We start from the raw sequence: 25,105 nt of genomic DNA, 5'->3' as shown, positions 1-25,105 counted from the left end.
AAAATTTTAAATAAAAGTATAATTTTTATCGAATGGTTTTTATAATTTATTTAATTATGAACAATTTTTCTTTATTTTACAATTCATTCTTATTTAATATTACTGAATATTTTAAATAAAAGCATAATTTTTATTGAATGATTTTTGTAGTTTATTTAATTATACATTTTCTTCATTTTATAAATAATTTTATTTAATATTACTGAATATTTTAAATAAAAGTATAATTTTTATTTTGTTTTCATAATTTATTTAATTATAGATTAATTTTCCTTTATTCCATAATCCATTTTTATTTAATATTACTGAAAATTTTAAATACAAGTATGATTTTTATCCAGTGGTTATTATAATTTATTTAATTATAAACCATTTTTCTTTCTTTTACAATTCATTTTTTATTTAATATTACTCATAATTTTAAACACAAGTACAATTTTCATTTAATTGTTTTTATATAGTTCATTTAATTATAAATTTTCTTTATTTTACAATTCATTTTTAGTCAATGTTACTGAATATTTTAAATAAAAGTATAATTTTTATTTTATAGTTTTCATAATTTATTTAATTATAAATTTTTCTTGATTTCAAAATTCATTTTTATTTAATATTACTGATTTAATATTACTTTTTATTTAATATTACTAATTATACATTTTTATTAATATTATAATTTATTTAATTATATAATTTATTTAATTATAAATTTTCTTCATTTTATAAATAATTTTATTTAATATTACTGAAAATTTTAAATAAAAGTATAATTTTTGTTGAATGGTTTTTATAGTTTATATAATTATAAATTAATTGTTCAATAATTATAAATTAATCATATAATTATAAATTATATAGTTCATATAATTATAAATTAATTGGCCATCCACGTTCAGCATCAGGTTGGGCTTCTACACACAGAGAGAGACATTATTAGAAACAAGTTACGAGGAGAAAGAAAAAAAATCTAAAATAATAAAATTATTTTTTTTCATAAATTCATTTTTATTTGCTATTATACTTATTTTTTATAGTTTATTTAATTATAAACAATTTTTCTATTTTTACAATTTATTTTTATTTAATATTACTGAATATTTTAAACAAAAGTATAATTTTTATTCGATGGTTTTTATAGTTTAATTAATTATAAATTAATTTTTCTTTTATTTACAATTCATTTTTATTTAATGTTACTGAATATTTTAAATAAAAGTATAATTTTTATTTAATGGTTATTATAATTCATTTAATTATAAACCATTTTTCTTTATTTTACAATTCATTTTTTATTTAATATTACTTATAATTTTAAAAAAAAGTATAATTTAGGTAAAACACACAACAGAAATGTGATTTAATACATACTTGCCAACCTTCGAAGAAAAACAGGAGATTCTACTAGAGGTATATATAGGTGATTCACCAGCAAAATATTTCACAACATAATTATGAAACTTTTAAATAACAAATACTAAATTTAAAATAAAATGGGGGATTTTTCGCAGGTCTAAGCAAATTGGTAGCAGTAAGAAAAATTTAAAAAATACTGCGAAGGAAATACCAAACATTGAGTGAATTTGCTTAAAGCTTCATACAGTCCATAGTATCTACCAAAAAAATCGCTACAATAATTTAAGTACTAATATCCAAAAAAAAAAAAGCCATATTTTATGAAAATAAAATATAAAATAAGTAGATATAGGGTAGCACGTGTTGAAACAATTTCAAACTTTGAAAATAATCGAAATATTTTCAAGATGCAAAAAGATGGAAATTTGCTGCCATTTTCAGCAAAGCACGTGTTTTGTTGAGCATGCAGTGTGGAAAGCTTCCAAAAAATTAATTTTTACTCAATGAATTATGAATTAGAAAAATTCTTATTCCCTGACATTAGCAGACTAGAAAGGGGCGCCATCTATTGAGAAGGAAGTGAAATTTTTTGACGATTGACTGAACAAATAGCAAACACAGGAGAAAATCATAGAAAACAGAAAATCGGGAGATGGAAACAGAAAACGGGAGTCTCCCGTTAAAAACAGCAGAGTTGGCAAGTATGCAGGACATAAAAGGACACGAAAATTATTTTGCCCTACATGCGTGGGGGCATGTAAAAATTCCGATCGGGCATGAATCTTTTACCTTTACCTGCCTGGCTGGGAGGAGTGTAATTATTATAATTTTTTAATTAAGTATTAGTAATTTTAATGACTTATTCAGGGTTCCCATTTTTCAGCAGATTAAAAAAAGGGCCTTTATACAGTGAAACCTGTGTAAAACAATACTGTTTATAACAATAAACCTGACTAGAATGATACTTTCTTTGGTCCCAGAAAAATGTCAGCATAAATAACCAAACAGTCTACAGCACAACCTCGATATCTCGAATCTCTCGGGACGGAATTTTTTTTCGAGATATCGAGTTATCAAGGTTTTTAAAAAATTACACTAGTGACACTCACATTTACACACACGTACGCTATATGCATTTAAATATGTACTATGGGACCACTTCGAATTATGATCAATAAAGTAGTCTTCAATATTTCACTAGATTTGAAATTTTCTGACTGTCGAAAGTGCACAGGATGAGATTTTGAAATGACCAACAATTTCACAGCTTGGTTTTTTCACCTAAAAACTTTAAAATTCTAATTTTATCTTCAACCAGTAACCTCCCATTCAAAAAGTTCTCAGCAGCCATTTTGTAGGAGTTAAAAAAGCTGAATGATGAAAATGAGGAATCCATTTTCCGTTTTCGCTCGAAAACTGACAGACGAAAAATCAAACCCCTTACCTCAAAACATGTTTGAGAGAAATGCACAAAGATGCTAAACTCTGGGGAAAACATGGCAACCCCTTTATACCAACACTCCCCTATTATCTTGCCCCAATCCCCTATTCACAAAATTTCCAAGAAAAGGGATGAAAACGTTAAGCAATTGTCCCTGGAACTGGTTTTACCACAAAAATTGCCAAAGCAAAATGACAATTGAAACTTCCTTCTCTGCAAAAATTTCGATATATCAAGGGTTTCGGAAAATAAATTTCGAGATGACTATGGAAAATACATAGGGTTTTTTTATAGAAAATGCTGGGGAAAATTTTTGTTTCGAGACATCAAGGGTTTCGAGATAAGGAGGTTCGAGATATCAAGGATCGACTGTATAACGATAACGTGTCTGTAACAAATTTTTTTTTTGGTCCCAACAGTATCGTTGCAAACAGTTTTACTGTATGGCCTTTTTAAGGCACATTTTTAACTACAAAGGACCACTTCATGCAAGTGTCACAACAAGAAACTTTACAAAGTGGAAAGAGTTTCGCTTATAAACACATACATAGAAACATACAGGTAAACAGTCGAACCTCGCTATAAGGTCACTCTTTGAAACTTTATGAAAGTCACCCGTGTCCTTATAACCAAATCATATATATATTTAACAATGACACACTTGTCAACCTTCGAAGAAAAAGAAACAGGAGATTCTACTAAAGGTATATAGGTGATTCACCATTGACATATCTTCACAACAGAATTATTAAATTACGCTTTTAAATAACATCAATACTAAATTCACAGTGAAATGGGGTTTTTTCGCAAATGTAAGCTAATTGGTAGTAGCAAGAAAAATATACTGCAAAGGAATAAACCAAATAAGGTGAGAATTTGCTTAAAGTTTCGTACATTCCCTCGTCGCTACCAAAAAAGTAGCTATTAAAATTTAATTACTAAACTCTGGAAAATCCGGAGAAAAAAAATCAATATATAATGAAAATAAAATATAAAATAAGTAGTTGTAGGGTAGCACATGCTAAAACAACTTCAAACTTTGAAAATAATTGAAATATTTTCAAGATGCAAAAGGATTGAAATCTGCTGCCATTTTCGGCAAAGCACGTGCTCTGTTGAACATGAAATGTGGAATGCTTCCGAAAAATTATTTTTTACCAAATGAGTTATTAATAGGAAAAATTCTTATTCTCTGATATTGGTAGACTAGGTAAGTGCGCCATCTATTGAGAAGAAAGGGAAACTATTTGATGATTGACTGAAAAAACTGCAAAAACGGGAGAAAATCGTAAAAAACGGGAAATCGGGAGATGGAAGCAAAAAACGGGAGTCTCCCGTTAAAAACAGTAGAGTTGGCAAGTATGCAATGAGCATGTACAGGGTGTCCAGCAAAGGACTCCTTGGTTTCAAAATTAAATATCTCGGAAACAAAGGACGATATTGGAACAAAATAAACGATATGTTTACTGTGAAACCCATAAAAATCATGTACAGGAACTTGGAAATTAGTTCTAAAAAGTGCCAACAGGTGGCGCTGCACAATGTGATTGCAATAAAAGTCACCATAAATAGTGCTGCGAAGAGGTTACTGTTTGACAGCGGATTGTATGTAATTTGGCAATCTGCCAAGTAAAGACGATTCCATCCGAATGAATCTAGCAGGGGAGATGGGAAAATAACGATAGGATTTCGATGCACGCGTTTTATAATGTCACTGGTGCCTCATTCATTTATTGCATTCTCAGAAATAAAATAAGGGGGAACAAAAATAGTTACCATGGAAACAACAAATAGAAAATGAAATGTTTTCATCTCGTTCAGAAACGTAAAAGCAAAATGGTAAGCTCAAAACTTTGTTGTGAATAGATAAAACAATTAACTTTTGCCGTAAGAATATGGATCGAATGTACTTTAGATTTAAAAAAATGTTGCTGAGAGCCAATTTTCATTTTTACAAAACTAAGGCTCAATAATAGAGAGGCACACATAGACTAATTATAAGAGTAGACCGAGCTATGGCAACCCTTTTGCTGCTCATAAACCAAACCATGTGACTGGTGGATATCCTAGCAACAGCGTCCGCGAGAAATAAAATAAATAGAATTGATGGAACACGGAAGAATGATTTCTTATGGAGTCCGATTCCTAAATTTGTTATTCTAAGTTGTAAATATTTTGTTAATAGAGTGAGTTTTTCGTTTAGATAGTATTGTGCGTTTTCTTCATTCAATTTCAATAACTCTCTAAGCAAATAAAGATGCAAGCGCCCAAAAGGAATCGGCAAACGGTAAGATTTTTACCTACAATTTCAATTTAAGATTCCGATTAGTACATTTTTGCGTTAACGCAAAACGTTTACGCCATTACTTTTACGCCAACACTGACATAGCAGTTCCAAATGAAATAAAAGTTACCGAAAACTGATCAAAAACTATTACTAATGTCAAAATAATGCATAACTAAAAGAAAAACAGTTCAATCTCTGCACCTGGAAGTTTTTTTAAATGAAAACACATTGTCTTAAAATACATGTCGAGTGCCAAACTATGGATAATGCTGCCATCTAGCAACCATGCTGCCAAAGTCTTCGCCAAGCCCTTCCACTAGTCACATGATACATCTATGAACCAATTTTCTTTATCAGCAAGAATGAGAAAGCTCGGTCTACTCTTATTATTAGTCTATGGAGGCACATGTGAAACAAACCAATTAACACCCCTATAAACTAATAGATACGTCCATTTCCGCCCATAAACCGGATATTAGCCTTTCCATGCAATAGATGGTCAGACAGTAGTTGTTTCAGCAGTAGTTTTTGTCTCTCAGGTATGCTTACATATACACTACAAATTATAATCCAACCTCTTCGCAGCACTATTTATGGCGACTTTTATTGCAATTACAGCGTGCAGCGCCACCTGTTGGCACTTCATAAAACTAATTTCCAAGATGATTTTTATGGGTTTCATACCGTTTATTTTATTCCAATATCGTCCTTTGTTTCCGAGATATTTAATTTTGAAACCAGGGAGTCCTTTGCCGGACACCCTGTATATAAATAGCAAAATTATTTGTTAAATTTACTAAGTTCCGTATTATCAGTCTGTTGGGTTGTAGCTTTTCAGCAAATATCTTAGCCGTCTTCAAAAGGTCAAAGGGTTTGTCAAATCCTAAAAAATAGGGCCTTTGATCCATTTTTAGGGCTTTTGACAACTAAATATGGCTTTTCGAGGGGCCCCTAGAAACACTTGAAAATAGGGCCTTTATAGGGGCTTTTGAGGGCCTGTGGAAAACCTATTGTGTTATTTATTTAAACTTTTTTTTTTATGTTTTACGTTGAAATAATTTTTGATTCAGATATAAAGCCGTTGAATTAGTTTTTTGTCGGATTAATGCTATACTGGAAATTCAAATATTTTTATTAAGTTATACAATAAAAAACTGAACACATAAAAATTTTATTCAGGCAAGTACTTTTTAGGCAAACTTGTCCGGTAGGGCAATGTAACATTTTTAATATTATTCTAGCCTTGGGACATAATATTAAATGTTATATTGGTTCTAAAAATATGATTCATGGCGTTAGAAGTGGCGTACCTTGGATGTGGTGATTTTCTCCACTTGCAGGGCATAGTCCAGAACTGGCGTTGCGGGAAAGTGTTCCTTGGCGTATTCTTTCAGGATCTGGACCCTCTGGTCCGGGTTGTTGATCTGGAGAAAAAAAATACACCAATCAGAGGCAAGACATGCTCAAAACAAGATCATTGAAGATATATGCTTAAAAAAAAATCAAAACTGTCGTCAAGTTTCGAAAAGTCTTCTTGTTCATCTACCATTACCTAGGCATGGCCCCACTTAATTCTAATCGTGTCCATCTTCGATATTTTTTCCTGATATGGTGAACTTTGCTCACAAGGTGTGAACTGACCAGCCTGCAATTCTGGTGGAGATTGCTATACCGTCCATCTACCTGTGAGGAGTCGCTATGGAACATCGACAGGACTTTTGATACCTGTATGGACTTATTGTAAGATCTTTTTTAATTTTTCTTCGGAGGACCAAATTATTGTATTGTAATCATTTTTTATATATGTTAAATAAATGTTTTTCAGTGTAAAGAATGATTCATGTTTTATTTTCTTCGGGCAGACCCTCTCCCTCAAATTTTCAGTTGGAAATGAGTTGCCTAATTTTCAGCTTAGCTGTAGGCTATTAACCTCAAATTACATCCAACAAATAGGCAGTGAGAATCGCTGAAACTCATGGCAACAAAGAGGGCGCTATTGGGAACACGTTTCCATTACATTGAAGCAGATATTTTCGCTTACGCTTTGGTCGTAAAATAATTAACGCTTTGGTTTAGCTCTTTAAATATACAGTAAAACCTCGTTAACTCAAGGGACCAAACATTTTTGACCACTTATGCGGAGTGACCACTTATGTGGAGTGGGAAATTAAGGAAAGCCTTACAAATATTCATGAATAGCAGTAGAATTCTGCGAGAAAAACAATAACTTATGTAATCAATGTCTATAAATTAATGGAAATTTTAAAAAGAGGGAAAATACTAATGATAGTTACTTTGTTTTGTTTTCTCTTACTTGTACATTACTTAATAACAACTTATTTTAATGTAGTCCCTGTACATTAATAAAATCCTTCAACGTCGACTGATGAAGTTGTTGCTTAGGGTAAAGAACTATATCTTCTAACATACATCAAGCTTTACATTCTGTGTTGTAGTTCCTTGTAAACGGATGTTATATACTGACCAACTTTCTCCAGGTATTAGATTTTGTCTGTCTTTCTGGAAGGAGTTAGATTCATATTCTCGGCACTTGGCAGAGTCACGGCAAGAAGTATGCTTTGAATGAATATAACCGAGGATCGAGATTTCAAGGGAAAATGACTATCAAACAGCCTTTTAACTAAGTCCGACACTATTTTCTGAGATCCGATAAGGAAAAGGAATTTTAGAAAACAATTTTTGAGTGACTAGTTAAGCGGGTAGAATTAAATTTGGTGACCAGTAAAGGAGGGTCATTGTACATTACTGTGAATGAGACCTTGTCGGGACCAGAGAAAAACGACGACTTAAGCAGAGTGACCGCTTAACCGGTCGACTACTTATTGAGGTTTCACTGTATACAGCTAGGTGACACAACAACTTAAGAACAAAGAATCAATAATTTTATTCATCGACACTACAATCTTTTTTTTTTGTAGTCGCCACGTAAACAAAATTGTGTTGCCAATCCTACATAAGAATGTATCATCCCTGTACGGAGAGTAAAAATGGAGAGGAAACGTAGAGAACGCTACAACATTGCCGTCGATTGGTGGATTCGGAGAAGGCGTTCAGCGCCTCTTGTGGTCAAAATATCCGACGTCCAATCAAAAATGACCCAACTTTGAAGCATTGACATTGGTTTGTGGATGCATGAGCTGCATCGGTTTAACACAGAAAAGTCATAAATTGTCAGAGAATGTTAAGCGTCAGCGCCATCTAGTGGGGCCATGTTCAAATGGATAAGTGGCAAAGACTTGACCTCGCATCAAATCCCTACGACGAGAACTCAAAACGTGTTCAAAGATGATGACCGAGACTATTTAAAGTTAAGATATAAAGAAATAAAGTTTCGAAAACGAGCAATAAACACCATCGACATATCTTCACAACAGAATTATTATATTATGCTTTTAAATAATATGAATACTAAATTTAAAGTGAAATGGGGATTTTTGACAGATGTAAGCAAATTGGTAGCAGCAAGAAAAATATACTGCAAAGGAAAAATCTAATAATAAGTAGTGAACTTGCTTAAAGTTTCATACATTCCCCAGTCTCTACCAGAAAAGTATAGCTACAAAAATTTAATTACTAAAATCCGAAAAAAAAAATCAATATATAATGAAAATAATATATATAATAAGTAGGTATAGGGTAGCACATTTTAAAACAACTTCGAACTTTCAAAATAATTGAAATAATTTCAAGATGCAAAAGGATTGAAATCTGCTGCCATTTTTAGCAAAGCACATGCTTTGTTGAACATGCAATGTGGAAAGCTTCCGAAAAATTTATTTTTACTAAATGAGTTATTAATTGGACAAATTCTTATTCTCTGACATTGGTATACTAGAACGGGACGCCATCTAGTGAGAAGAAAATGAAACTTTTTGATGATTGACTGAAAAAACGGGAGAAAATGGTAAAAAAAAGGGAAATCGGGAGATGGAAGCAAGAAGCGGGAGTCTCCCGTTAAAAACAGTAGAGTTGGCGATTATGCATAACTGAAGCTCAAAAATTTAATGCTTTAAGAATACTGCAAGCTAAAATTTCAGCTTTCATAAGCTGAAAAAAAGAATTCTGCAGTTTGAAGGGTTTTCAATTCAAAACTCCGGAGCATCTTTTAAAGAATAACTTTTCTGCTTTGTTATAATTATGATGTCTAATATAACATGCAAAAAGCAAAAATGTGCATTATTTGATAATTCATATAATAAACTTGTAATTATGGGACACACATGTCTTGCTGGTAGTTAAAGAGTTAAAAATGTTATGAGTCATTTTATGCACGCTAAGTGATCTAAAAGCAAAACTTTAAAGTGCTTTTTCTCAGTATAATTTTTCATTTTTTGATAAGAAATATACTTTCAAAAATGACCTTGAATCTTTTCACAAAAGAATGATTAAATACCGCAGGGAAAAGAAAGAAAAATGATAAGTCTCTATTAAGTGTAAATTAAATTTTTTTTTAAATCTTGCAAAAATTTTTTTTAAATAAAACATTGGGACGATTTAAACAAAAATGAAATCAGCGGAAAAAGTCATTTATGTAGTGAGGCCTCTAAGATCATTAAAGAGAACAAAATAACACCTTGCAGCAGTTTTTGTTTTTTAAAGAAAAAAAAACAGACTTTTCAAATTGGTGTCCTTTTCTGTGACCAACATACCGGAAAGTGTAAAAATCATTCGCTTCTTTTTAATTTTCAAGCAATTAACTCAAAATCTTTTCATGTTAACAGAAATGAGTAAAACTCACGGACTTGACCCTGTGTCCGATGCCCATGATGAGCTGCCCTTTGCGGCGCATGGAATTGACGAATTCCATGGGCAGCATCCCAGAGTCGTAGGCCTCGGAGAACATCCTAGCTGCTGCATCCAGGGCACCTCCAAACCTGTCCCCCTGGAATGAAAATAAGATGGTAACTATCGTATCTTTCAGTTTGAATTCCGTGCATAATCGGCATTGCAATTATTTAACCCAAACAGTAAATAAATAAATGAATACTAAAAAAATATGCTTGTATTTATGCTCAATGTGCTTTGTTTTCTGAAATGTTGAAAAAATAAAAGGAAATATTTTTAATCGAAAGCGGATGCTAAAAGATTGTTGCACGAAGAAAAAAAAGTCCAGTATTACACCTCACACTTTAGCGTTAAAGAAACGCACAAGACAAAACTTAAAATGTATATTTTTTAAGATTACACATTTTTAAAAATTCAAAAATATAAACATACATAACATATTTATAATAAACTTATAACAAAAAATATGCTTGTATTTATGCTCAATATGCTTTGTTTTCTGAAATGTTGAAAAAATAAAGGGAAATATTTCAAATCGAAAGCGGATGCTAAAAGATTGTTGCACAAAGACAAAAATGCCAGTATTACACGTCACACTTTAGCGTTAAAGAAACGCACAAGACAAAAATTAAAACGTATAGTTTTTAAGATTACACATTTCAAAAATTCAAAAATACGTAACACATTTATAATAAACTTATAACAAAAAATATACAAAACATACAAATACTATGTAATCCATACTATTTTTTTTTATGACGGAAATATACAACTAACTTTTAAACCTATTGGAAGAATTAGCCAGAAGCTTTCTTTGTTCAAAAAACCAAAAATGATCCAAACTATTCCAATCATCATTCAACCGTTAATTTTGAAAACAGTTCAATGAATTTTTACGACAAAAATAGACCCGTTACCTCCCCCCCCCATAAATTGTGAGATAGTAAACAGAAATTTGTTTCTCTTTTATTTAAGAGATATGCATTTATACAAATGTGTGCTTCATATATATATTTACACCAGGGATAAGAGTGGTCAGATCGCAAAAAAGAGGAAATCCAAAAAAATTTCATAAAAGGGATGATATCCAAAAAGAATTTCCTGAAAGCCATGATATTCAAAAACTCAACAAAAAATGGCTAATTTACCAGTTTTAAAGGTAATACATATTTAATTAAGTATGAGTAATAATTTTGTACAATTTGCTGCATTGTACCATTTCTTTGCAAGAGTGTTGATTCCTAAATAAATCTAAATTTTGAAAAAGAGGCAACAATTTCTAACCCGAGTCCTTGAACAAAGGGTTGCAGGAGCCAGAGTTCAATCTTGGCTGCATCACACAATCATATTTTTTAGAGAAAAATACATTTTTTTTCCATTAAAAACATTTTAGTTTATAGTGTTAAACGAGTGAGAACATAAATTTTAAAATTAGATCTGTTTGTAAAGTAAAAATTTACAGCAGAGAAAAAAAAAATCTAAAATTTCTTTATGTGGTAGAACATACTTTTCATAGAAAGAATTGAAAATAAATATGTATATAAATGATTGGTTATCTTTTTCCTTGCAATGGAACCCAAAATTTGTTTTTGAAAGCTTCCTAATACAGTTTTGGAACAAAAAAAAAAAAACTTGCAGCTGCCTCATTTAATCATGAAATTTCAAAACTTTTAACAGTTTGTAAAGCCTAAACCATTTGAGATTAACCAGAGCAACTTTAGCACTTCTTCTAAAATAAATTAAAGAAATAAAAATATTATTGAAATGATGAATAAAATAAGCAGATATAAGGTAGCACATAATAAAAAAACACCCAACATTAAAAATAATTGAAATACTTTCAGGATGCAAAAAGATTGAAATCTCAAATCACGTATTTGACATCGTTGGCATGATTTCAAAACGTACGTTTTTGGCAAAAGCCGGAAAAATCATCCCTGCACTTAGCGTTAAAGAAACGCATAAAAATAAGACAAAAATTAAAATGTATATTTTCTTAGAAAACAAATTTTAAACATTTAAAAATATAAACACACACAACATATATATGTGTTACATGTTGTGTGTGTTTATATTTTATAAATAATAATACATTATATTATAAACTAATAATAAAAGTATATTATATTATAAACATACAAATAGTATGCAGTCCTTTTTTTTTTGTGTGTGTGTGTGTTCTAACAGAAATATACAACTAACTTTTAAACCTATTGGTATAATTAGCAAGCAACTTTCTTTGTTCAAATCGCCGAAAAACGATCCAAATTATTCCAATCATTCCTCAACAGTAATTGAAAACAGTTCAATGAATTTTTCTGACAAAAATTGGCTCCCCCCCCCCATCCCGCATAAATCGTGAGATAACAAACAGAAAATTGTGTCTCTTATTTAAGAGATTTGCATTTATATAAACTTATATAAATGTGTGTTTCATATATCTACAAACACATTTTAAATGAAAATATTAAAATTTTTGCAAAAATATTTCCAATATACTAATTCTGTCCTGTGTATATACAACAGTTTTAGTGAGAAAAGCAGGAAATGATACTTCGATGTACAGGAAAATTAGATTACCTTACAGCTAGCATTACCAACTTTAATGTTTTCATGTGATATACGGGACATAAATAGTTTTTTACCAGTGCTTTTTTTTAACAAAAAAAAAGCACTGGAATGTAACTTTCTGAACACATTTTGTACCACAAATATTAAAATTTTCAACCGAGCAAAAATAAACAACCTCCAAAAAAAAAAAACAAAATAAATGGTAATTCAAAAATCATTTTTTTGCCAAGTTTGTCGCCAACTTGGCTATGCATCCTCAAGTTGGCAAGAAAGATTTGGTGATTCATCATCTTATTGGAACATTGACAAGATTTGCTAATCATAACACCACTTGCGTCTACATCAAAACAAACACCAATTTCCCCAAAAAATGTGTGAAAGACCCATTTTGGAGCATTTAAAAGGGAAGTGCGCAACTAGACCCTACTCTGAGTCTACGTACCAAATTTCAACCCACTACGCCAAACCTACTCCCGGTGGAAAAAAAACTTAGCGACTACAATGTGCAAAGAGAGGAGCGACTCACGATGGTGAGGAGCCCCGAGACCAGGGAGGAGACCAGGTCCTTGCCGGCGCGGGCGCAGACGATGGTGTTGTGGGCCCCCGAGACGGCGGGCCCGTGGTCGGCGGTGACCACCAGGACGCGCTCCAGGAAGTGGGCGGCGTAGGGCGGCAGGCGGCGCTGGAACCAGAGCAGGCCGAGGACGCCCCCGATGCCCAGGTCCTCGCGGATGACGGAGGAGATGGGGGTCCCGGCGTAGAGGGGCTCCTGCCCCCGCTCGTCGCAGATGGAGGTCAGGAAGGAGGCCGGCTTGCGGATCAGGCCCAGCTCCCGCGCCCAGCTGTAGTCCATGGGCACGGCCGGAGGGGGAACCTGCGCGGGGGAGAGAACGATACTATAGACGGGAGTGAAAGTTGATATAAAGGTGTGTCCCAAACATAGTATTTAAGAAAAGTAAAAGGGCACTTGACACTAGCACAATACAGCACTTGATACTTAAAAAATTAAGTACCTGGACGACCGAGAGTCGCTCGGCTTTAAAAGAATCAATTTTTGTTAACAACCTGTGTTTTTTTAAGGCTTAATACTTTTCTAAATATACTTGAAAAGCTTCACGTTAACAAAATATTAAGCACTCGACCTTCTTATAACACTTAAGTATCAAACAAAGAAGATTTTGAATGTAATTAAATCAACATTTTGTTTTAAACTATCTGTTACATTTGTTTAGGCTATAAAATTTTCTTGTCGGTAATTAAATTTTCTTGACCTTAGTTTTGCTATGGTGAAATCGGTTTTTAACCGAATACTTAATTTCATACTATGATGCGTTTCACGATTTTATCCCAATCGAGATTTTCTTTTTGAATAAGTACTTTTAGTTTTTACGCCAGAAAATGCTACATACAGCATGATATCCATCCAAACTGATGATCCACAAACCATTCCAACAAATGATAACTGTCTTAACAAAACATAAACAATCTCAAGACATACGCTTCTTCGAAATAAAATTTAGATGCGTGATTTTAAAAAAAACATAAAACTATTTGATGTGTAAAAAAGAATATAAGTAAATAAAATAAGAAGGTCAAGCAATAGTTTCACTTAAAAAAGAAAAAAGCCTTACATCGACTTACATAATGCTTTTGAATTTGTTTTTAGTCAAGTGTGATGGAAATGAGCCAAAGTGGCTAATATCAGTCAAGCCTGGCAACCCTAAGCAAGTATAAAATTTTAAAGTGAGAAGAGACAAATTTTCATCGTTATAGTAGCAAATCGTCTGCCTGATGCGTCAACTCAGTTTACTTCAAGGCTTAACTAAATTTGACTTTATATTAAAAAACTGTTTCTTGTAAAAAAAATCGCGTTTTTACAGAAAAACACTGATGTAGATGAACTTAGAATGCTAAATTCCAATTAAATTCAAAATTTCACCGAAATCGTTAAAGCTGTTTCCGAGATAAGAAATATATACATACCCACAAGAATTGCTCGTTCAAAGATATAAGATAATAAATAAATAATAAAAGAAATAAATTTCCCACAAAATGTGTTCAAAAGTGAGAATACTAACACACACAATGAAGAATTTAGATGATATTTTAAAAAATAAAATAAGATATTTCACTTAATTTTAGAACAATTTATTTCTTACCATTAGGTAATAAGTAGTAGTTGTCTCTGAAATATGATTTTTTTTTATAAATTGCACTTTTAAAAATACCTCTATTACCCACTCTAACTCACGAGCCAGGGCCCATGGTCCAAGAACTGCTGTTGTAGTGTACTCAATTATGAAAATTTTAAGTTCATAATGAAAAACACTAAGAAGTCTAATCATTAAACATCTGAAAATCACTATATTGTAGTCAACAAAATAATGAGACATAACAAACTAAAACAAGAAGTATAAAACTAAGAAGTCTAAAGACCAAGATATCTTAAGGCAGAAAAAATCAATAGACTGTAGTCAACTAAGTCTTTAGATCTCTAAATCTAGAAATTGAAGGTTACGATGGCCAATCGGTAGCCGTTTAAAGGTCACTAGACTTACACAATAGGATATACTCAACTAAATCAATTGACATCTAAAACAAAGACACCCAGTGAAAAGACATCTAAACTTTAGACTTAAGTCAATAGGGTATAAGTCAACGAAGTCACTATAGTAGGGGGAAACATGAATTGCCAGCATTGTGAAGGTAATGCAGATCCTGATCATGCTATTAAAACCTGGCAGGTTATGTTTTGCTTCAACCATTGACGGCCCAAATCAAGATCACTACAGTTGGAGCAAACCTAACCTGGCAGCTTTGTAATATCATGAGGTGAAATTCTGCAGCCTTCACAATGCTGCCAGGTTCATTTGCCCTGACTATAGCCGTCTTAAGCGAAGGTATCTAAAACATTGATATCCAGTGACTAAACTAAGCCACTATACTGCTGTCACCAGCCATGTAAAACTAAGCCACCTAGTCAGTAGGAATCTAAAAAATTCACAAGACTTACTTAATATATTCAACTAAGTCACCAGATGTCTAAAACTAAGCCATCTAGTCAGTAGGCTTCTAAAACTGAGCCATCTAGTCAGTAGACATCTAAAAGCCACTTACACAGACTACATAGACTATTGGCAATTAAGTCACTAGATGAGCCCTGGCTTAGGGCGGTAACTTACTACAAAATATAGTCAACTAAGTTACCTGATGTCTAAAACTAACCCATCTAGTCAGTAGACATCTAAAAGCCACTAGACTTACATAGACTATTGGCAACTAAGTCACTAGATGTCCATAACTATGTTGTCCAGTCTGGAGGCATCTAAAAGTCACTGAGTAGATTATAGTCTTCTAAGTTACCTGATGTCTAAAACTAACACATCTAGTCAATAGACATCTAAACTGAGTCATCTAGTCAATAGACATCTAAAAGCCACTAGACATACATAATACACTATAAGCAGCCAAGTCAATGGCTGTCTAAAACTAAGTTGTAAAGTCTGTAGGCATCTAAAATCCAGACATACTAAATAGACTAAAGTCAAATAAGCCACCAGACATCTAAAACTAGGCCGTCTAGCCAGCAGCCACTCACCTCCGGCTGGGGCACGACCTCACCCCGCTCCACCAGGTCCTCGAAGACGCCCCGCATGGTCTTGCCCAGGTTGTCGAAGGTGTCGGGGACGTAGGCGCCGGCCCCGGCCAGGGCGGCGTTCTTGGCCCGGGCCGTCTCCCGCTCGCTCTGGGCGCAGGCGCCGGCGTGCCCGAACTGCACCTCGGTGGAGAGCATGCCGGCGCAGGTGCCGATGCACCAGGCCACCAGGGGCTTGGTGATGCGGCCGTCCCGCAGGGCGGCGCACACGTCGTACTCCTCCGTGCCTCCCACCTCGCCCAGGAGCACCATCATCTTGACGTCCGGCTCCGACTGGTAGCGCAGCAGGTGGTCCAGGAACGTGGTGCCGGGGTACCTGCCGGAGTTTTAATAACATGGATGGGCGATCATGATCGGTGGTTGGTAAATATTTTTTTTTGAAATACCCAAAAAAAATGGATTTTTTGTTAAAAATATATTAAAGGTAAATGGATCATAAATTTTAATCTATATATGAAACAATTAGTAAAATTAATTAATACATATAGTGCATGCATAGTTTATTATATTTATTTAAAATAATTTTTAAAAATTGAATCTAAGAAACTTTATTTGCAATGTGATAGTTAGACCAACATGAGCAATACTTTTAATGATTTTTGAAATATCACAACTGTCGCCGAATTTAGTTTTGGTTCACTGCATTTCCTACCACGGGGCAAACTTCAATATTAGCAATATAAAAATGACATGTATTAATCCTATTAATGTTATTCATTTATTACTAAAAATAACGAAAAAGTAATTTTCCATATTTTTTGCTACGTTAACATTAATTTAATATTCCTTTTTATTTCATGCTCATAAAATTATTAATTACGTAACAATTTTAAGATTAAGCACAATTAAAATAAAAAGTAGGTCCAAAAAAATAAAATGCCCCATTGCTGTGCACTGATGATCACTAGATGTCTACAGATCACTAGCCTTGATCTGATCAATAGACTATACTAGTCAACCAAGTTACCAAAGGTCCAAAACAGTGTCTGGGTCACTTTTAACGTCTAAAACTCAGTAAACTTGGTCATTAGACTTTAACAGTCAACTAAGTCACCAGACATCTAAAACAGAGAGACCGGTCACTATTTTTCTAAAACTCTCCAGACAAGGTCAATAGATTTCGATAGTCGACTAAGTCACTAAATGTCAAAAGCTAGATTTATATTACGTATATTATGTACATGATTATTTGGTTCAAAACAGAAGTTTTAAAAACATGTATAAATAAAGTCTCGTATAACACGATTTCAGTATTGCACAGCACAAATCAACCGTGTTATACGATGGACACCTGCGTACCTGTCTCCCCCGATGGCCACCCCCTCGTATACTCCGTCCGTGTTGCGGGACACGATGTTGTTGAGCTCGTTGGACATGCCGCCCGAGCGGCTGACGTACGCCACGCTCCCCGGGCGGTGCAGCCGGGAAGCCAGGATGTTGTCCATCATGCCGCCCGTATTGCCGATCTTGAAGCAGCCCGGCTTGATGCCGCCCACCGTGGCCGGACCTGGAACGGAGAAATAACAGACTCTTACGCTCACTCTTGTCTCTATGGAAACTGAATTTGCGCTCATCACCGACCACCGTCGGCGATTCTCCGGCTCACCAATTTCTGTCTGCCGGTTTGGTCCACCTATTCACTAGCCTGCAGCCGACTAAATTGCTAGATGTCTAAAACTAAGCCATCTAGTCACTAGACATCTAAATGACCAAGTTCAGAGATATTTAGACGTCTAGTGACGGGATGGCCTAGTTTTAGACATCTAGCAACTCAGTCAACTCTCGTCTAGTAACCGGCCCGACCGAACTGGCAACCAAAACTGGTGAGCTGACGAAATACCGACGGCAACTCATGGTCTGTCACTGGATGTAAAAACTAAGCCATCTAGTCACTAGACAACGAAAAGTCACTAGACAAAGCCATCTAGTGACTGGATAACAAAAAGTCACTAAACTTAACCATCTAGTCACTAGACTGCATTCAACTAACTACCAAACGACACAACCTTGAGGGTCATGGATTTGGACAAAATCCTAGATATAGGTCAATTCCCACTAGGTATGAGCAAAGGTAAAGCAGTTTGACTGCATAGGCCCTAGTTCAGCTAAAACGGGGGTCCACAGATCATAATTTGGACCCAGAATTGCAAAAGAATTTTTTTAGAATTGCTATTTTTATCCTTTTTTCTGCTCTTGTACTGCAGTAAGAGCCATTTGCATGCACTTACCTTTGAATAAATCAGGGCTCCCAACACATTTTAGCTCCAGAAAAGGGTAAAAGAGGACCATTTTTTATCAAAAAGGGGACCAAAGAGGACCAGTTAGAATTAAAAAGAGGACCTTGGGAGGACCACTCATAATTAAACAAAGGGAAGAACCTAAAGGCAAATTAGTTGCCAGCTGCTAAATTCGTGAAGATAATTTGTTAATTAACTATAATAATGAGAGATACAATTCTTTTATCACCTGTGAAACTGATCTTTTTATCCATTGAATAATATTATTTACACAAATATTTGGATTGGGGGGGGGGGGGGCACTTAGTTCAGCACTTAAGGCAGCCTCTTTAGAACTAAATAGGCATAATGATACATTTTGACTTGAACCCGGGACGCTGGTAGTCTCACTGAAGGATAGATGAAGCTGTGCTTCATTTTTTTTTTTTTTTGCTTAAAATTACTTTTGTGTTTTTCCGTCTTGTAATGCTTCTTAACAGCGTTAGCATACACCAAACAAAAAAAAACGTTATTCTCTTGTTGTTTTCCCTAGTCTCTAATTTTGTTCCCATCTAACTATTTGAAGAGAAATTTGCAGTTCCTCATGACTCACACTGAAACCAAAAAAATATTGTTTTGATTTTAAACAAAGCTACAACTGAGTTTATAGTAAAATTTTTTATACTTGAGTTTTAAATTTTATCTCTTATCACAGGGTTCATACCATTTAGGAAGAAAAAAATTTAAGCACTTTTCAAGAGTAAAAAAATATTTTTCAAGGTACTACCCTAAATTCGTACTATAAATATTACATGCAGATTTCATTTAATGCTAACACATAAATAACAGAAAGTAATATAAAAAGTATAAGAAAACAAACTGCTTTTTCTACAACAGACACTTTGATAAAAGATTTACTGTATTGAAAGTTTTCCTAAAAATGTCTGAAATGCTTAATCACAAAGAGAAGCATATCACATGAGGTTTAGTTTTGCAATTTTCATATTGAAAGTATATTTTCAAGAATCATAAAACATATATTTAAAAAAAAAAAAAACATCCATGATTGCAAGGCTATGAGTGCTTTGAACTTTTATGGGGGGGGGGAACCAATTCCCCTCTTTAGCAGGCATCATGACAATGAAATGATGTACGTAAATTCAACTTTATAAAATTTTATAATTCAATTTCGTTTTAAATACAAACACTAAGTTAAAATGTTATGCACTCAATTGTTTACATTTAATATCCCCCCCCCCTCATAAAATCAGCAATAACCGAGAATAAGCTAATGATAATTAATATTAAGTTTGCAAAACTAAAAATTTGAACTTAAAAAAAATTATTAATTTTTTAGTTATTTAAATAAAAAATTAAAACGAGTTAATCTAATGTAACATGTCAAAGCAACTTCAAATTGCCAAAAAATATAAAAATATTTATTAGATGCAAAACGGTTGAAAGCTCAAATAAGCAAATTTTCACAAACCAAGTTCAATTTTGGCATATCTCACATAAAATAAACTTATTTATTTTGTACTAAATTAAACATAAAACATGCTAATCTGAGGTAGCATTTGGGAAAATAACATTCGATTGGGCAAAATATTTTAATATTTTCATGATGCAAAAAGATTGAAATTTCGAAAACTAAAACTTATTTTCCGCGAAGTCCGAGTAAGTTCAATGTTGCCATGGTTTCAAAATAATTACTTCGTTAATTATTGAAATTAAACGAAAAATAAGCTAATCTAAAGTAGTATATGTCAAAATAACTTTCTACTGTCGAAAACATCAAAATATTTACAAGATGCAAAAGGATTGAAATTTCAAACGCGAGAAGCAGTTTTCCGCGAAGTCTGATTAAGTTCAATGTTGCAATGGTTTCCAAAATAATTACTTCGTTAATTATTGAAATTAAACGAAAAATAAGCTAATCTAAAGCAGTATATGTCAAAATAACTTCCTGCTGTAAAAAACATCAAAATATTTACAAGATGCAAAAGGATTGAAATTTAAAACGCGAGAAGCAGTTTTCCGCGAAGTCCGAGCAACGTTTAATGTTATCATGGTTTCCAAACTAATTCCTTCGTTAATTATTGAAATTAAAAGAAAAATAAGCTAATCTAAAGTAGTATATGTCAAAATAACTTCCTACTGTCGAAAACATCAAAAGATTTACAAGATGCAAAAGGATTGAATTTTCAAACGCGAGAAGCAGTTTTCCGCGAAGTCCGAGTAAGTTCAATGATGTCATGGTTTCCAAACTAATTCCTTCGTTCATTATTGAAATTAATCGAAAAATAAGCTAATCTAAGGTAGCACGTGTCAAAATAACTTCCGATTGTAAAAAACATCAAAATATACAAGATGCAAAAGGATTGAAACCTCAAACACGAAAGCAATTTTTCGCGATACTGTATATCGAACCTATGTTCAGAAAATCGCACTCATGAAATATTTTTAAAGGAATTACAAGCAATCAAAAGTATGCTTTAGATTGCTTGTAATGATTTTTGAAAGAATTCAAGCAATACAATTTTCATACTTTTTTAAGGCGTTTAAGCACTTGGAAAATAAACTCTTTTTTTTTTCAGGAACTTTTCAAGGTTTTTCAAGGGCGTAAAATTTACGAACATATGCGCCTGTAAAAAAATGGCGCATGCGCGACGAAATTACTTCCGAATTCATTTGCAAAAGGGGTGGTTCATAGCAGCGTTATACAGTCAACGCGCGACAACTCTAAGACCCAAGGGACCGGCTAAAACTTTCCGAGGTATGGGAAGTTTCCACAACAGTCTCAAGAGCTTGGGATCCAATGAAAACTTTGAGATAAAGGAATATTCGAGTTATCAAGATCCGAAAGTTCATTCGTTATTGGAAAGGCGAGGCTGAAATTCCGAGAAATATCGGTACACCCTGCTCCGCGATTCGACGTCATAACTCCTCCCCCAAACCTCTTTTTTATGGATTTCCATGCTGCAGCGGTTGAAGGTATCTTTTAACGTAATGGAAAATTTTTAAAATCTGGTTTTGAAGTAAAAACTATATAAAAGCGGACTAATCGGACCAAAATGTTAAAAAGCGGTCTAAAGCGGACTTAACCCTAAAAAACGGACTTTGGCGGGAAAAGCGGACCATTTGGGAGCCCTGTAAATTAGGTTGAATTTTTAACGTGGATTTTTAATAAGTGGTTCTCAAATTTGAATTGGACACGACTTTTCATTTCAACAACTTAAATATCAAAATAACAATTACAGGGTATTTATTGTTTGCAAATGAAATTAATTATTTTTGTTTCACATTAATTCTCTGCTAGTAAAATGTATTTATCGTTTGCTAATGAAAGCTTTTACTTTAACTGGATATATCGTCTGCTATCAAAGATATTCCACAATCATGAGCAAAAAATGGGAGAGGAGAAAAACTATAATTTATTGCACATGGCACATGAAAACAAAAACACAAGATCTTTTCGACTTTTCAGCCAACTTAAATAACTCCTATAAATACATAGGTGTTCTCCCTTCCACTCATCGTACTGACAAAAGATGCCAAATGTGTTGAGACATCAAACATAGTTTTAAAGTCTGAAGTTCCAGTTGAAATGCCATTGCATTTCTGGGGCAAAACTAGCAACTTTGAACCCTCGTTGCAGCCAAACTAGGGCCTATTCAGTCAGGACAACACTGTGCAGCAGAAAAGTCCCACGACTAGTCAACCATGCCACAAATCAAGGTAGCATTCAGCACGTCTTCCAGTCCATACAGGGGGGCAACATGACGATGACTCACCCATGATAGTGACTAGTTCGGTCCACCTGGTTACTAGACGAGAGTTGACTAAACTATATGTTTAAAACGAAGCCACCCAGTCACTGGAGGTCTAAAATACAAAGTCTGGTGATATTTATACTCTTTGTGACTGGGGCTTAGTTTTAGACATCTAGGCGTTTAGTCAACTCTCGTCTAGTAACCTGCCAGACCGAACCAGCAATCGATACTGGTGAGCCGGAGAATTGACGATGGCGGTTCGCTGTCTGTCATTATTGGATGTTAAAAACTAAACCATTTAGTTACTACACCGTCTCCAGCTGCTCTTGTAGGCCGAGTGGATTCTCACTCACTCATACTCAAGAAGAACCAAATTCGTCACCGACTTTGAGCCGCTGTCGGCAATTCTCCAGCTCACCGATATTGGTCTGCCGGTTCAGTCCACCTCGTCACTGGCCTATAGTTGACTGAATTGCTAGATGCCAAACTATGCCATCCAGTCACTAGATTTCTAAATGACTTAAGTCCAGTTATATTTAGACATCTAGTGACTAGATGTGGCTTAGTTTTAGACTCCTAGCAATTCAGTCAACTCTTGTCTAGTACCAGCTGAACCGGCAACTGAAACGGGCGAGCCAGATAATTACTGACGGCGGCTCGTAGTCCGCCACTGGATGTGAAAACTAAGCCATCTAGTCACTAGATAACAAAAAGTCACTGGACAAAGCCATCTAGTGACTGAATAACAAAAAGTCACTGGACTAAGCCATGTAGTCACTAGACTGCAGTCAACTAAGATGATTAGGACGAAGCCGTCACACGACTACAGTCGACCGTACCACCAATCAGGGTAGCGTTCGGCACGTCTTGTGATCCCGACGGTGCGGGGGCCACCGTGAGGGCGACTCACCTATGATGGTGACTCCCTTCTGTGCGGCCATCTTGTTCATCTTGCGGGTCATGTTCTCGGGTATCCCCTCGGCGATGATGGCGATCACCCGGATCTGGGGACACTGCATCATCTCCAGGTTGCTCTTGTAGGCGAAAGACAAAATACATTCTTACATTCACTCTTATCTCTATGGACACCGAATTTGCACTCTTCACCGACCATGAGCCATTGGCAATTCCACGTCTCGCCAGTTTCGGTTGCCGGTTTGATCCGGCCGGTTACTAGACGAGAGTTGAATAAATTGCTAGATGTCTAAAACTAAGCCATCTAGTCACTAGACGTCCAGATGAAGTCCAGTGATGTTCAGATGTCTGGTGACTGGATGGCTTAGTTTCAGACACCAAGTAATTCAGTCAACTCTTGTCTAGTAACCGGCCGGACCGAACCGTCAACCGAAACTGGCGAGAGTCGGAGAATTATTGAAGGTGGCTCATGGTTCGTCACTGGATGTTAATCTAAGCCATCTAGTCACTAGATAACAAAAAGTCACTGTACTAAGCCATCAAGTGACTAGATAACAAAAAGTCACTGGACTAAGCCATCAAGTGACTAGATAACAAAAAGTCACTGGACTAAGCCATCTAGTGACTAGATAACAAAAATTCACTGGACTAAGCCATCTAATCACTCAATTGCAGAAAACTAAGATGCCTAGGACAAAGCTGTGTAGTACAAAAGTCACATGACTACGGTAAACCGTGCCACAATTCATGGTATCGTTCGGCACGTCCTCCAGCCTCTTCAGTTCGGGGGGGGGGGGCAGAAACAAGACTCTCCTATGATGGTGACTCCCTTGTGTGCAGCCATCTTGTTCATATTCTCGGGTATCCCCTCCGGGATGATAATGATAACCCGGATCTGGAGGTACTGCATTGTCTCCAGCGTGCTCTTATAGGCCGAGCCGATGCTCACTCCCTCATCCTCGGGAGGACCTGAATTTGTCAGCGATCGTGAGCCGCCAACGGCAATTCTCCAGCTCACCGATTTTACTCTGCCGGTTTGGTCCACTTAGTCACTGGACTATGGTTGACTGAATTACTAGATGTCTGAAACTAAGCCATCCAGTCACTAGATGTCTAAATGAGTAAGCCCAACGATATTCAGAGGTCTAGTGACCGGATACCTTAGTTTTAGACACCTAGCAATTCAGTCAACTCTTGTCTAGTATCAGCTAGACTGGCAACTGAAACTGGTGAACCAGATAATTACCGACGGCGGCTCGTAGTCTGCCACTGGATGTGAAAAATAAGCCACCTAGTCACTAGATAACAAAAAGTCACTGGACAAAGTGACTGAATAACAAAAAGTGACTAGACTAAGCCATCTAGTCACTAGACTGCAGTCAACTAATAAGATGGTTAGGACGAAGCTGTCACATGACTACAATCGACCGTGCCACCAATCAGGGTAGGTCTGGGGATACTGCATCATTTCCAGGGTGCTCTTGTAGGCGAAAGACAATACATTCTTACATTCACTCTTATCTCACCGAATTTGCACTCTTCACTGACCATGAGCCACCATTGGCAATTCCACGTCTCACCAGTTTTGGTTGCCGGTTCGATCCGGCCTGTTACTAGACAAGAGTTGACTAAATTGCTAGATGTCTAAAACTAAGCCATCCAGTCACTAGACGTCCAGATGAAGTCCAGTGATGATCAGATGTATACTGAATGGATGGCTTAGTTTCAGACACCTAGCAATGCAGTCAACTCTTGTCTAGTAACCGGCCGGACCGAACCATCAACTGAAACTCGCGACAGTCGGAGAATTACTGAAGGTGGCTCATGGTTCGTCACTGGATGTTAAAAACTAAACCACACTAGATAACAAAAAGTCACTGTACTAAGCAATCAAGTGACTAGATAACAAAAAGTCACTGGACTAAGCCATCAAGTGACTAGATAACAAAAAGTCACTGGACTAAGCCATCTAGTGACTAGATAACAAAAAACCACTGGACTAAGCCATCTAGTGAATAGATAACAAAAAGTCACTGGACTAAGCCATCTAGTGAATAGATAACAAAAAGTAACTGGACTAAGCCATCA

At 35.0% G+C, this 25,105-nt stretch overlaps 1 protein-coding gene across 2 annotated transcripts in view; it reads right to left on the bottom strand.

Moving 5' to 3' along the window:
- Positions 1 to 25,105, bottom strand: part of LOC129233123 (ATP-citrate synthase-like) — an 85,897-nt gene that overhangs the window by 6,000 nt on the left and 54,792 nt on the right. For both annotated transcript variants that reach the window (XM_054867184.1, XM_054867183.1), the window contains exons 12-16: positions 17,413 to 17,620; positions 16,057 to 16,429; positions 12,985 to 13,332; positions 9,841 to 9,984; positions 6,392 to 6,505 (exon numbers count right to left, since the gene is read on the bottom strand). In XM_054867184.1, coding sequence (XP_054723159.1) covers positions 6,392 to 6,505; positions 9,841 to 9,984; positions 12,985 to 13,332; positions 16,057 to 16,429; positions 17,413 to 17,620 — 1,187 coding nt within the window. The remainder of the gene's footprint in view (positions 1 to 6,391; positions 6,506 to 9,840; positions 9,985 to 12,984; positions 13,333 to 16,056; positions 16,430 to 17,412; positions 17,621 to 25,105) is intronic.

Source organism: Uloborus diversus, unplaced genomic scaffold (assembly GCF_026930045.1).
Source record: "Uloborus diversus isolate 005 unplaced genomic scaffold, Udiv.v.3.1 scaffold_18, whole genome shotgun sequence".
Lineage (NCBI taxonomy): Eukaryota > Metazoa > Arthropoda > Arachnida > Araneae > Uloboridae > Uloborus > Uloborus diversus.
Note: the sequence above shows the minus strand (reverse complement) of the source record. Positions and strands in the feature narration are given on the sequence as shown.